This window comes from Perca fluviatilis, chromosome 20, assembly GCF_010015445.1.
Source record: "Perca fluviatilis chromosome 20, GENO_Pfluv_1.0, whole genome shotgun sequence".
NCBI lineage: Eukaryota > Metazoa > Chordata > Actinopteri > Perciformes > Percidae > Perca > Perca fluviatilis.
The window spans coordinates 22,960,769-22,974,979 of NC_053131.1; the positions used below are offsets into that span (position 1 = coordinate 22,960,769).

At 39.1% G+C, this 14,211-nt stretch overlaps 1 protein-coding gene across 5 annotated transcripts in view; it reads right to left on the reverse strand.

The window, feature by feature from the left end:
- Nucleotides 1-14,211, reverse strand: part of LOC120549679 (palmitoyltransferase ZDHHC14-like) — a 62,749-nt gene that overhangs the window by 4,271 nt on the left and 44,267 nt on the right. For all 5 annotated transcript variants that reach the window (XM_039786759.1, XM_039786758.1, XM_039786756.1 and 2 more), the window contains 4 exons: nt 11,154-11,202; nt 4,690-4,792; nt 3,967-4,076; nt 1,892-1,997 (listed from right to left, as the gene is read on the reverse strand). In XM_039786759.1, coding sequence (XP_039642693.1) covers nt 1,892-1,997; nt 3,967-4,076; nt 4,690-4,792; nt 11,154-11,202 — 368 coding nt within the window. The remainder of the gene's footprint in view (nt 1-1,891; nt 1,998-3,966; nt 4,077-4,689; nt 4,793-11,153; nt 11,203-14,211) is intronic.

The following is a 14,211-nucleotide window of genomic DNA, read 5'->3' on the forward strand; positions in this document are numbered from 1 at the left end:
CTATGGCTCTCAGCATATTACAAATAGTCCACACATTTAGGACCTGGAGACAGATGACATTCATGCTCGACGTCTCAATGAGAACTGACAGGCTGAGGTCGAGTGTGGATGAGAACAAGGAGATGACTGTGGCACAGAGGGAGGGCACCAGTGAAAGACGTTTAGTAGCTGTGTGTGAATAGGCCTTAAATCTAGCATGTAATGTTGAGGTTAACGGCTAAACTGAACAACAGTAGACTTGTTGTTTCTTTTCAGGCGCCAGAGGGAAACTGGTCAGGGAGGTCAGAACAATGTCCTCTTCACGACACCACCTATTCTCTCTACAATACAGGAGGAGGAGATGTTTACTGACTGTGCTGTACTTTCACTTCGTGAGTTTGTACAAAATGGTCTGATGCATTATGTATTATGTCTCTTTGATTCCTGCTCATTGTTTTTTTTACCACTGCAGTCTTGGATTATCAGGATGATGGAACCTTTAATCTTACACAGTATTATGTACTGATAAGCAAACTGTAATACAGGAGAGTGGATGAAATCAGGGACACACACACACACACACACACACACACACACACACACACACACACACACACACACACACACACACACACACACACACACACACACACACACACACACACACACACACACACACACACACACACACACACACCTTGTTACTGCTGACCTAATTCACAGGCAACACATGCAAAATTGAAAACACTCACTCGCTATTTGCAATCCAGAGAAGTTTCATCCGTTTCAATCTAGTGAGATGAGAAAGACTAACTGGGTTTCCTTTCCCAGGTCTGGACAGAAAGAGAGAAAAAGGTGCAGCTGGTTTGGGATTCTGCAGTGTGTTGAGAATTAAGGGATTGTTTGATTGAAGTGTTGTTTTAAATAGTTTGACCTCATCTGGCCTTTACCCTCTCTGCCTAGGCTACGTTATCTAGGAAAGTCGTTAAACCAACAGAAAAAGTTTACCATTTCAGTCAGACACAAAATAATATGAGCCATGGTGCCTGTAGTTTGAGTTCCTCAAACTGACATGGGTCCAAGTTGGTTTGCCTCAATTTGTGAGAGCTGAATTTCTGTTTCTGGTAAATGAACGAAAGACAACAGCTGTAGATCCACTCTGTCAGACAGGCTGCAGTGAAAGGTGCTTTGTTTCTGTGAGTCATGCTGACCACGGTCTTGCCCTCTACGAGTCCCAGTATGGCCCGGGTGAGACTGGGCCAAAAAGTAGTGTAGCCAAGCAAATTTCGGACCGGTGTATTGAGACAAATCAAAATTTTAATGTTCTAACCCTTTGGTACTATATGAAATCTTAGACTTTTTCCAAGTATTTATGGTCAGCATTTTTTCCGCACTAGTATTTTCACAGTATTCTTTCTGTAATTATTTCTAGTAGTTTTTATTTTAAGAGTTGTTAGTCAACCATTCCCATGCAAAATTCCAATTATTGACTGACTTCTTTATTAAAACGACATGAGTTTGTTTGGCTGCACTGTAAACAGATACATCTGATGACCTTCTGTTATTTTGACAAAGTAGCTGCTCAATGAGCATTTCTTCTAGTATTAAACCACACTTGTTGTTACAACCAGCAACCACAGGTGTCACCAAATGAACCATGACTGATTTCTTCAGGATTATAACTAAACTAAGCTTGTGATAATAGAGGTGAGCCAGATCTAAAAAGTACCCAAGTCCCTTTAATCAACAATTATTCTATTCCTAAAACTTCATCCATCAAGTGACCTGCCCACTTCTGGTCTCTAAACAGACTGTACAACTATGAACCAGACCACCCGTGACAACTCAGTCTGCATTTTTACTTCTACAAAGCATCTTGGAGAAATGACAGAGAGTCAGGTCCATGTCTTACCATGTGGCTCTGCTGAGACTGGGTAGCGCCATACATAGTGATGCCATTGGTTGGTGGTGCCAGCTGTGGCGTGTCTGATTGGATAAAGCCTCGTCTGTCAATGAGACTAGTCACAGAGAAACAAAGAAGGAAGAAAAACATTATTTGCAGCATTACCCACTAACAGATTGAATACAGCAGAGCAGTGTAACCAATAGATTCTCTGGAGCACTGAAAGCCGATGTACAAATTAAATGGGCACACATTTTGACTGACTGCAACAGCAGGCTAATACTGTATCTACAGCCAGGTTGACTTAATGTTGAATGGGAAGGATTAGAAGAGTGCAAATGACCTTGTGTGTCAGTAATACCACATTGTTAAAAGAGACAATAGCATGTAAGTGGATGTGTGTTTTATTATTGTGTACAAGCCTCAACATTCTCTGAATACTCAAATCTTCCACTCATACATACATTCACACAAACATGAAATAACAACTTGGTAATCAATCACCTAAGTCCTGCAGTGGAGCAAATTATTGTTTCTGTCCCATTGTTAATGCTGCAGAACTCTGACACAGCAACCTGCTGAACTCTCAGTATGCCAATGCACATGTGTGGTAATGGGCCAGATGTATGTGATAATGGCAATTTATCTGCCAGATAAGGTTACAAACACACAGACACACAGACACACACACACAGACACACACACACACACACAGACACACAGACACACACACACACACACACAGTGTTAAACTGTGCGAGCAGGGTAATCATTTAACAGAAAGTGTGTTGACAGTGTGTTCCAGTGGGACTGAGCTGGATTCAGGTGGAAATGGTTTGCTAGAATCACAGATATAAACTCTGGGAACCTACAGCAGCGGCATGTGTTGCTGGTGATGAATATGGGAATAACAAGTAACGTCTGCAGATGCGGTTAGGAGGAAATGAGTATAAAACACCGGCTGATGCATTAGGAAATGTGAGTCAAGATCTCAGCAGCTAATGAAGTGTGTCTGTGTGTGTGAGAGGCAGCGTTGCTTGCATAGTACAAGGCTGAGGTGAAACATTCCTTTGTCACTGATGGATCCAGCTGGATACACAACACACGCGACTCTCCTTTGCCACCCACTGGAATCATTATTGGTGACTTATGGCTTGCGATGGCCAGAGCACAGCACAGCAAGATACACTAAAAGAATGTTGCCAAAAAAGCCTCCATTACTGCTCTTCTTATACTTTGTGTGAGTCTCTCTCTCTTGCTCTCTCTATTAACTTAAGAAGGTACTGTATGCATGTGCTAAACTAGAGACTTTGTATTTCTCTAATGTTCTGTTTGTACACTTAAATGAGTGCAAAGTAAAAGGCAAAGTTAAAGGCTGCAAGTTCCAAAGGCTATGTTTGTGACGAGATGTTTGTGACGTCTTAACAGCGTCATTGTGAGTGTTGTATCTACAAAGTGGGTACAGTAGCCAGTAAAGATAAGAGCAGATAGTAGGTATCTCTGTCAAGTGGGTAAGCATGAACACGTCTAACCATGACAAAAGAGCAGTTTTAGTCGCAGGAATCAAGAACTACAGTTTCACGGATGAGTAATGAGAATTGTTGGGCGAAATGCTGAAGTGAAAGAAGCTAGCAGGGAATGTGCAATGTGTACTGACATTTACAGTCACATGGACATGAGAGCGTAGCTGTGACAGTTGGCCTGTATTCTGTAAATCACATGATCAGTAAAAGTGTGAAATCTAATATATCAAGCCAACTTTGATCATGGATTTGGTTAAAATGAGCTTGAAATCTTTTCACTCTAGCAGTATATTAGTAGCTATGTATAGAGAAAAGGCTGCAGGCAGGCTTGTTTCAAAGCAGCTCCTCACATCAAAAGGAGTCGACTAAGTTATATTTTAGCCTTCCGACAAAATGCTAAATTAGCAACAGCGCAACAGGGGCTATGACCTATTACAGTGAAGGTGAACAATTACTGATTGGGTTTACTCAGAGCAGTGAATTATATGGTTTGTATGGCATCATATGGGCATCTGGGAATGCATAAATTACCTCATAAAAATACATTCACACATGTCATACCTCGGTGGCAGGGGTCCACACAGTGCTGCACAGCAGTTAGTGAATATATTGCCATGGCTGTAGGGGTTATAGTTGTCCTTCCCTCTTTTAGAAGACCATGAACCTTTTATCTGGAAGAGACCGCACAACATAGATAAATATCTCAAGTGTTACTGGAAGACAAAACAAGACTGTGTGGAACACAGGGATTAGGTTTGGGTATTGTTGTCTAGTCTAGGGTTAAAAATGTGTCTAACAAGCTGCTTAGCTTGTTAGACAAATAATATACACACAAGAACTACCTTGGGACTACTTGTAAAACCACTTTCTCTGTTAATTTGCTGGGAATGTTTTTTTTTTTTTCTTGAATTCCATAGAAAAGGTGAATCATTTGTGAATAATTTTTTTCTTTTGCTCATATTACACAATATGTTTTAAGACAAATCATGTAATTGCAACTTTAAGAATATCACCCCTAACAACAACAACTGCGACCAACAAAGAACACTAACGCTACTTCTAAACCTCACAGGAAAAGTCACTTGTACTGAACTGTAAATGGATCACATATTTCAAATGATTAACTATAACCAAATCCACAAATATAGTGTGTGTAGCAGGTATAGAAAAATCACACCACTTAAAGCAATGTTTCATCCTTTAGTTAGGGGCTCACGTTATTTTGTAGTTGCTATTTTAAGGAACAGTATGTAGCATGATGTCTGGTGTTTATTTCATACTCACATCTTCATTGGTGGTCTGGTTGGAGCTGATCAAGTAGGTATGGAAGCCTGAGAGGCCCACTATGGACCAGACAGAGAAGAAACACACCACCACCTCCAGCACAGTGACAAAATTAAGTCAAGGAATAATTGTTTCACTAAATGTAAGAATGGATTAAATAAAAACTACAGCAAAAGACAATATGAATATGTTAACATATATACTGTATGTGAAAGCCCAAACAAAGACACACACATGATAGACCCATATGGAGCAAGCATGGGCAAAATATGGTACAAATTCTAACAGCTAGCATATTGACCTACAGCCTCGGGCCTGTCCTGCTCTTGCCAATAGTTCCTAGTAGGGGGGTGGGGGCAGGGGGGCTGACTACAGTGATGAATTATTCAGCTGTGATAAGGTTGTGTGTAAACCTCCTTTTGTATGAAAACATTCAACAGATTAGGACACACGCATAAAAAGAGTAGCTTCTTATTGTATAAGTGTTGCAGGGGTGGAGAAGATTAATTGAAAGAGGTTTGGAGTGCACGCATTTTCAGTTAAAGGTATAAATCCCTGCCGCCAAGCTGCTCCTCCATCGATCATGGAATTAAATCTTTCATTGGGGCGGTTGGATTTATTCACACACTTTTAAAATATTTATTAAAAGCTTCTTTCTTTTCACATTTTTATTTACAGCATTATGTTGATATTTGTATCATAATATGCTGTATATTAACTTATTGGGAGAAGACGGGTAGCTAAAATCCGACATCGAGCACCCCCATATAGCCGAAATGGCCTGATCCTCATTTCATAACACCTCTGCGAAGATTCGAAGTCGAATCAGGTTCCTTCAATCAAAGCATAGAATATTTGACTATTCAGGGTCACCCCTAGTTCCTAGTTACCAGAGATGGAAAGTAACGAAGTACAAATACTTTGTTACTGTACTCAAGTAGATTTTTCAGATATTTTTACTTTACCATTTATTTTTGTGGCAACTTTTTACTTTTACTCCTTACATTTTAAACACGAATATCGGTACTTTCTACTCCTTACATTTTAGAAAATTGGCTTGTTTTAGTTTTGTACAAAAGGTCGTCTATCAGGAGTGATTGTGAGTGCATGTCGGAAAATAGCACGGACACGTGCCTCACATCGCGAGCCACACAGAGAAAAAAGGATAATCAGTTATATCGTGTGTGTGTCCTTGAGAACTGTAAGTCGTATAACTTATGTTGTCAGTTAATTTAAGCCTGTTGTTGTATTGGTCTATAGTTCTTGCAAATTTAAAGTAAGTTAGCTAGTGATTTTGTTGTTTGTGTTAACCTTTTAGCTAGGTTGCATGTTGCTTGATCTTAATAAAGCATCAAAAGAGAGGGGTTGTCTCTGTCCGTGTTTTAACAGACACACCTGGGGCGAAGTTGGAAACCAGAATCAGCTTTAAATACAGTCCTAATCTAGTCCTCATTAACAAGTTTCAAATAATTTCACTGGAGTTACCGTTATTTTTCGCGTCATCAATACCGAATTCAATCTAATTGGATGGGAATATACTGTACGTTGCACTTGACGCACCACTACAAGATGACTAAACAGATTCAGCGGCATTCATTTGCGGCAAATCATTGCGGCTTGATGGTGGTAACGTTAGCACTAGTAGTATGATGGCGACATGATTGAAAATGAAGAAAACCGAGATCCCAGACATTCAGTAGACAAGCAGCAAGACATTGTCAATCAGCCTTATCTGAGAGAGATGTTTAGGCATCGAGAATGACTCCTGGCGAATGTGCTGCAAAACTCAAAGTATTCAAATTAACTTCTTAATTAATGTCTGTTTAGTAATTCATATTTAATCCTTTATTTTCTTTCCAGAAGCCATATTTGAGCACGCACACATACATGTAGATCCCTTTAAATGTTAAGGGGATGATTAAAAAATAGAAACTGGATCTGTGAATTCTCCCAGAATCACAACTAAACACACATATATTGCTACTCAGTCAGAATCTTATTTACCTGGAGTCCCAGCCTCTGTCACAATAATCATATATGTGAAGTTTTAGGCCTATCGGCAGACATCCATTTATAATGTAGGCAATGGCATATAAAGAGCCTTTTTTCCATGTCCATTGAAGTTTCTCAGATTGCACTCTAGTAACATTTGTGTGGTCCAGGTAGCTTTGCATAAAAAAATGGTCATTCGCAAGGCTACTTTTACTTTTATACTTTAAGTAAATTTCCAAGCCTGTACTTTGTTACTTTTACTTAAGTAAAGAAGTTAAATCAGTACTTCTACTTTAACAAGAGTATTTTTTAACACAAGTATCTGTACTTCTACTTTTGTATGAGAAGTGAGTACTTTTGCCATCTCTGCAAGTTACCAGTTCATATGGCTGGGACTGCAGGACACTGCTAATTTTCTCTGCTCTACATAAAGGACAAAAACACAACCACTGTCCAAGATGAATCCTTCAGCCTCTATATAAAAAAAAAAACTTAGGAGGATACAGTCATATATCTATCTAAATATATTAATAAATAAGACCTACAAATATCCCTAACATTTCACTATTTAGTACAGAGTAGTATATGACAGTACAAAGTCTGTGGGCATAATGGTAGGTCGGTATAATATTACATACTCAAAAACAGTTGAGTTGGTCCGTGAAACTGTACTGATTATCAACTAAATGCCCTCACTCTCCCCTTTTCTCTCTCTTTATATCTCTTCCTCCTTAGCAAGGACAAAAGGTGTCATCATTTACCTAGTACAAAGGACTGCTACGATACTATCGACTGCAATTCCCATTTATTAAAGTCCTGTAGGACACAGGCCGTTATCAGCTTGGCTTGGCATACATTTCTCTGCCTGAGAAACGGTTGCATATCTCACTCAGCCATAAAAGGGAGGGCAGAGAGCAGGACAGTGTCATAGCCCTGTGCTCTCATCTTGAGCCTTAGAAATAGTGTGGGTATAGGGAAGTCACAATATGAGATTTTGATATTACGATTACTGTCAGAGGAAATATCACAGTTTCACGTTTTTTTGCAATTATTAATCAAGGAATTTTTTTTTAACCTTTATTTATCCAGGTAAACTGTTTGAGAACTTCTCATTTACAAACATAACCTGGCCAAGAGGCTACAGAAATAAATTAAAACGTACTCTACAACTAAACATATACATGTCATACACATAACACACAGAACAAGCAAATAAAAAAATAAAAGTAGACAGCAAAGAGAAAAAATAAAATGCTTAAGTATATGTGTATAAATATGAATCATGTTTATCAGCAGGAACAGGAATCTATGTTGTTTTGAAGATAAAGCTTAAAGGTGGAAATTGGGATCAGAGACGTAAGTTTCAGAGTATTTTGTAGTGTGTTCCAATCATGTACTGCTGCAAAGCGGAAGGCATTGCGTCCAAAGATAGTAGAAGTAGAGGGGGTACTAAACTTAATAAAATTACTTGATCTTATGTGATAGGTGTTATGAGCAACATGAAAAAGAGATGACAAATAGAGAGGTGTCTTGCCCAAGATTGTCTTGTATATGAAGCAAAACCAATGATGAAGCCACTGTGTGTAAAGGGAGGGCCAGCCCACCAGTTAATACAAATCACAGTGATGAGTATGAAGAGGTGCATTAGTGGCGAAACGGATGACTGAATGATAGAGTGTATCAAGTTTTTTTTAGAGCTGTGTTCGGAGCTATTCTGTAAATAGTATCGCCGTAGTCCAAAATTGGCAATACTGTCATCTTAACAAGGATGCATTTGGTAGCATGAGTAAAGGAAGCTTTATTGCGGAAAAGAAAGGCTAATCTAGCTTTGACTTTAGTTTGAAGGTTCTTAATATGTGTAATAAATGACAAAGATGAATCCAACCAGATACCTAGGTATTTATATGTTTCGACATACTCCATAGCCATACCGTTCATGCAGGCGATTGTCAGTGGAGTCTCAGTAACAGGTTTTCAGCTGAAAATTATACATTTAGTCTTACTAGTGTTAATACAGAGGTGAAGATTGTCAAAGAACTGTTCTATCGAGATGAAGCTTAGTTTAAGATTAGAAGCTGCAGAGGTGAGAGAAGAACCAACTGAGTACAAAATGGTGTCATCTGCATAAAAGGTGAATTTGTGAGGTGCCAGCAGCTCTGGCTATGTCATTGATGTAAATAGAAAAAAGGATTGGGCCAAGGATGGAACCTTGAGGCACCTCTTTAGAGATGATAAGTGGATCTGACATGATGGTTTCAGCCTTCAATTGCTGAACACGGTTGGTGAGATAACTGGCAACCCAATCACAGGCAGAGGTGGACAGACCAATACTGGAAAGTCTATGTAAAAGTATCCTATGGTCAACGGAGTCAAAGGCCTTGGAAAGGTCTATAAAAGTGGCAATACATGAATTAAAGTGAATTCTAATCATCAGCTTAATCCATGTCATGAGAGAGAGAAGCCCATAGCAGACTTAATCATTTTAGAATATTTCTGATTTAGCTAATGAACTAAAATATATAATAATATATATAAAATATTATAAAATATATCATCAACAACTATATCGAGTTAGCTTTTATAGTGTAACGTTTGGCTACTCACAAATCATACAGAACATAGACTACACAGACAGAGAGAAGAAAGACAGCCCCTCACACGCCACAGTCCTCCTCAGTTGGTAATATGATATGCCCGCAAGATTCCGAACATTATGAACTACTGTTACTCCCGGGGAGTTTAAACTGTTTTGGTCCACAAATGCTCCCACACTGCCGATTTAAGACGCTTTTTTGGCGGATATAAGGCTGAAATGTCAGTTCCTTTGGATATTTTTACAGCTCTTCTTCTCAATGCTTGAGGTGGCTCTAACACACCTAACAAACCAGCGCACAAACTCATAGTGCAGCGCTCATGAGAGGAGATTTCACTTCACACACAAACGTGACTTGTGCGATTCGTTTTTACAGGGAAACAATGCTTTTCCTAGGATGGCGAAGGCCTCTGATTGTCTTACCCTCACCAATCTCACTCTTCATGCGTAAACCTAACCAATCCGACCAACAAAAGCAACGAGTACTAACCAATCAGAGGCAGAGTAGGGCGGGTCATGCCTTCGCAATCCTAGGAAACGCAAATTTGCAATCGGGACACCATAGATATTGTAGTTTCTACAATTTCTGAGTTGCATATCATTCAGATTTGATCAATTCTGATTCTCCAAACTTGCCTTTTGATTCAGGTTATTATATGATCCTGGTTCAGATTCTTGTATTATTTAAAATCAGAGAAGAATCCAAAATATTATGAAAACAAAAAACACCTTTATCTTCAGCAGATTTAGGCTGTCATTAATAGTCGGAAGGTACATTTCCTTCTCTACTCAGAAATAGTGTGTTGAAGAGGTGACAATACATTTTAAGTCCGACATTAGGTGACTGACCTTTACTGCCTTGATTTACCACTAAAAACTAAGCTCAAATAGTGTGAAGCCAAACTTTACTGCAATGTCAAAATAAAACGCTTGACTTGCTTGGATTTACCACAGTCTACATGATACATGATTATCACTGATGTTGTGTAGAGACAATAAGCTGCCTTACAGGGTATTTCTAACAGCTGTAGCTTAAGACGTCTCGCACACTCTTGGCATCTGTCACACAGCCTGACATACCAGCGCTCATATCAAATCTTATTCACAGGCCATCTCTGTAGAGGGAGTAGGGGCAAGTTAGAGCCAGATGAAATCAAAGACTGAATCAATCAACAGAGTAAGGAGTAAGGAGCTGGCTTGCGTGCTGTTTTACCCTGAAGGAACAGAACTAATCAGACGGCAGACGCACACCAGTTATGCAAGTACTAGTTACTGCAGAAAATGGCAGAAGCAACTGATGAGAAAGGTTTACAATAGGGCTGCACGATATGAGGAAAATATCTAATTGTGATTATTTTTGACTGATATTGCGATTGCGATATGATTCACAATATTGAAGGGAATGATCATGTTTGTATCATTATTCTCATTTTAATTGACTAATATTAAATCTTAAAAAATGTAAATGATTATAGTGTGATTTTTGCGAGGATCTGTACCAAACAAAGATGTTTTCTGTAGTCTGTAGGATACGGTTTGTAGGCTGGGACGTCTCCGCAGCACCACAATACTTCATTCAGAATGGTTTGACAAATATTTTGCCAATACACAATATTGCGCCCCTCCTGCGATTTGGATATTGCACTAGTTCATATTGCAATTTCGATGAAATTTGGATTAATTGTGCAGCCCTACTTTACAAAGGCATGTTATGCAATTTAATTCAGACCCACTGAATGACCTGTATAGGCCCTCGCTGGACATGTTAGTCTAGTCCCTATGGACAGAGAAGCATACAGAGACAATCATTGACAGGCAGCAGAAAAAAAATCAGACAATCACACCTAACCGACACAGGGAAATTTCAGTGAAAGGATATCTGGCAGGACTATCTTTAAGTGCGTTGAGAAACCCGCTTCGATGGGAGCCTGGGAACAGACAAAAGACAGTTTCAATTAGACCAAAAACAATTGCATTTGCCATTAAAAGAACACCATCTCACACAATGGTGCATATCAGCATTAAACAACACCCATTGAATGTGGGAACTTGTATCAGTCAGATATTGGGTACCATTACACACTCTGGAGGCATTAACTTGCCGCAGACCCTTTCTTGGATAAAGTTTAAATGTCAACAAGATGAACTGAGTTGGGCAGTGTGCCCAGTTAAATTGGCATTCCAATTTAACTTCTATGTGTGAAGAGAACAGAGCCAGAAGAAAGAGCAAAAACAAAGTGAAAGTTATATGTGGCTGTAGGATATATCCATGTGGCTCCAATCAGCCAGATTGATCATTTACTTTGCATTTAAATTGGATTTTTAGAGTACAAAGACATGTTTTACATGAAATAAATAAAAATATGTGATAGTGTGATTTTAGTGCCTAAAGTTAGGACTGGAGGACTGCAACTATACTCAGCAAAAAAAGAAACATATGCAAATATTTGCATGAACATTAAAAGATTTAACATCTAAGACATAAACTGAACAATTTTCACAGACATGTGACTAACAGAAATAGAATAATGTGTCCCTGAACAAAGGGGGGGTCAAAATCAAAAGTAGCCCTCAGTATCTGGTGTGGCCACCAGCTGCATTAAGTACTGCAGTGCATCTCCTCCTCATGTACTTCACCAGACTGGCCAGTTCTTGCGGTTGTTTTTACCATCCTGTACCTGTCCCGCAGGTGTGATATTCGGATGTACCGATCCTATGCAGGTGTTGTTACACGTGGTCTGCCACTGCGAGGATGATCAGCTGTGCTTCCTGTCTCCCTGTAGCGTTGTCTTAGGCATCTGACAGTAGGAACATTGCAACGTATTGCCCTGGCCACATCTGCTGCTGCTCATGCCTCCTTGCACCATGCCTAAGGCACGTTCACAAAGATTACCGTGAGCAAATTTCTTTTGGTGTTTTTCAGAGTCAGTAGAAAGGTCTCTTTACTTTCCTAATTTTCTTTTAACTGTGTTATTGTCTTTTTGACCATTAAACAGGTGCATTTCATTAATTGTTTACGGTGCATTGAACAAACATGGAAAACATTGTTTCAACCCTTTACAATGAAGATCTCTAAACTTATTTTGATTTTTACAAAAGTATCTTTAAAATACAGTGTCTTGAAAAAGGGGCGTTTCTTTTGTGCTGAGTTTACCTTTGATTTGAAGCATTGACCATACTGTATGTCTACTGTACACTTCAGCAATATAATTTTCTAGCAGCTAATGTCAGCCCGTATTTCCCCCCCCAGTGCAACATTGACACCCCCACCCCCACACACATGACGGATACACGCCAGAAAGCTGCAGCTTTTCACAACGCCCACTTACAACCTGCTGGCTCGAAACACACTAAGAACACAGCCAGGAGGGGGGAGAGCTTTTGACTCAATACGGCATGGCGGGCTTTTTTATAAACTTATTGAAAGCGGTATAGGGGGTAAAGTCTATGACACTATAGACCTTTTTCACGGCAGACATGTTGATATGTCATAGTAGGAAAAGCACAGGTGTATTCAAAACCATTAATGATGGCTGCATTCCACTTAAGAGAGGCCCTGGTATTGTGCAAGCTGACTCACTGAAATAGCTTACTGGGACACTTGATGGAATTGAGCCATCGTTAAGGTTATCAATGTCAGCTGTGCTTTTCCTACTATGACAAGTCAAAATGTCTGCTGTGAAAAAGGTCCATTAAATCACTGTACACAAAAAATAAATGTGCAGTAAAAATTTGCTCCAAAAGAACAGAATTCTTCAAACAAGGGCATGGAGTGAGACAGGGATGCAGTTTGAGTCCAACATGGTTTAACATAGTGTTTACAACAGGGCCTGTCCGTCCTAGAGCAGTACTGTCAGAAATGGGCACTGACAGTCAATCTGAAAAAGACCAGTGTTAAGGTATTTCAGAGGAGGGACAGATCTCGGGGAAATAGACAGAGTTACAACTTCACTCTGGGCAACACCAGATTAGAACAAAAGGGTTCATATAATTACTTAGGGGTTGAAATTAGTGCATCAGGGAGTTTCAACCTGGCCATAAACACACTAAGTAATAAAGCTCGGAGAGCTTTGTATGCAATCAAATGCAAATTTGGAAAAACAAATATCCCCGCAAGAATTTGGCTAAAATTCTATAATCTGATAACACCAATAATGCTTAACGGAAGCGAAGTTTGGGGCCCGATTTCGAAACCAGAATTTAAAAACTGGGATAAAACTCCCATTGAAAAATTACAATTGGAATTCTGTAAAATTATTCTAAAAGTTCGCCCAAACACTCCAAACAATGCATGCAGAGCAGTAGTAGACAGACCGGTAGAGAGAGAGACAGGTACACTGAGCCTCAGAGCCGCCACAGACACAATCCTCAGTCTTCAATCATAAGATTTGAAACTAAAAGACGAGTATACAGAACAATGGCAAACTAAAACTAAAATACAACACAAACTCCTCTGTTATCAATCCCTGAACAGAGATATCCAATTGGCTGAATATCTCAAAACAAAAAATCCAAAAGAAATACGAATTTTAACAAAATACAGAGTCCGTGACCATGAGCTGGAAATTGAAAGAGGTAGACATTTAAAAGTGTGGAGACCAAGAGAGGAACAAGTCTGTACACACTGCCACCAGGATATCGAAACAGAATTACATTTCCTATTTACATGTCCCAAATATGGAGACTTAAGAACCAAATATTTCCAAAAAATTGAAAAACATATACCAGGCTTCACTACCTACACTGAGGACAAAAAGCTTCCTTTTTTATTAGGGGAAGATAAAAGCATGGCATGGCTAGCTGCTAAATACGTCTTTTCCTTCCACAATACAAGGCAAAATAAATAGAAAATTGTATATATAATCATTTTTATTTTCTATTATTTTGTTTATATATATATATATATATATATATATATATATATAAACAAAGAGTAT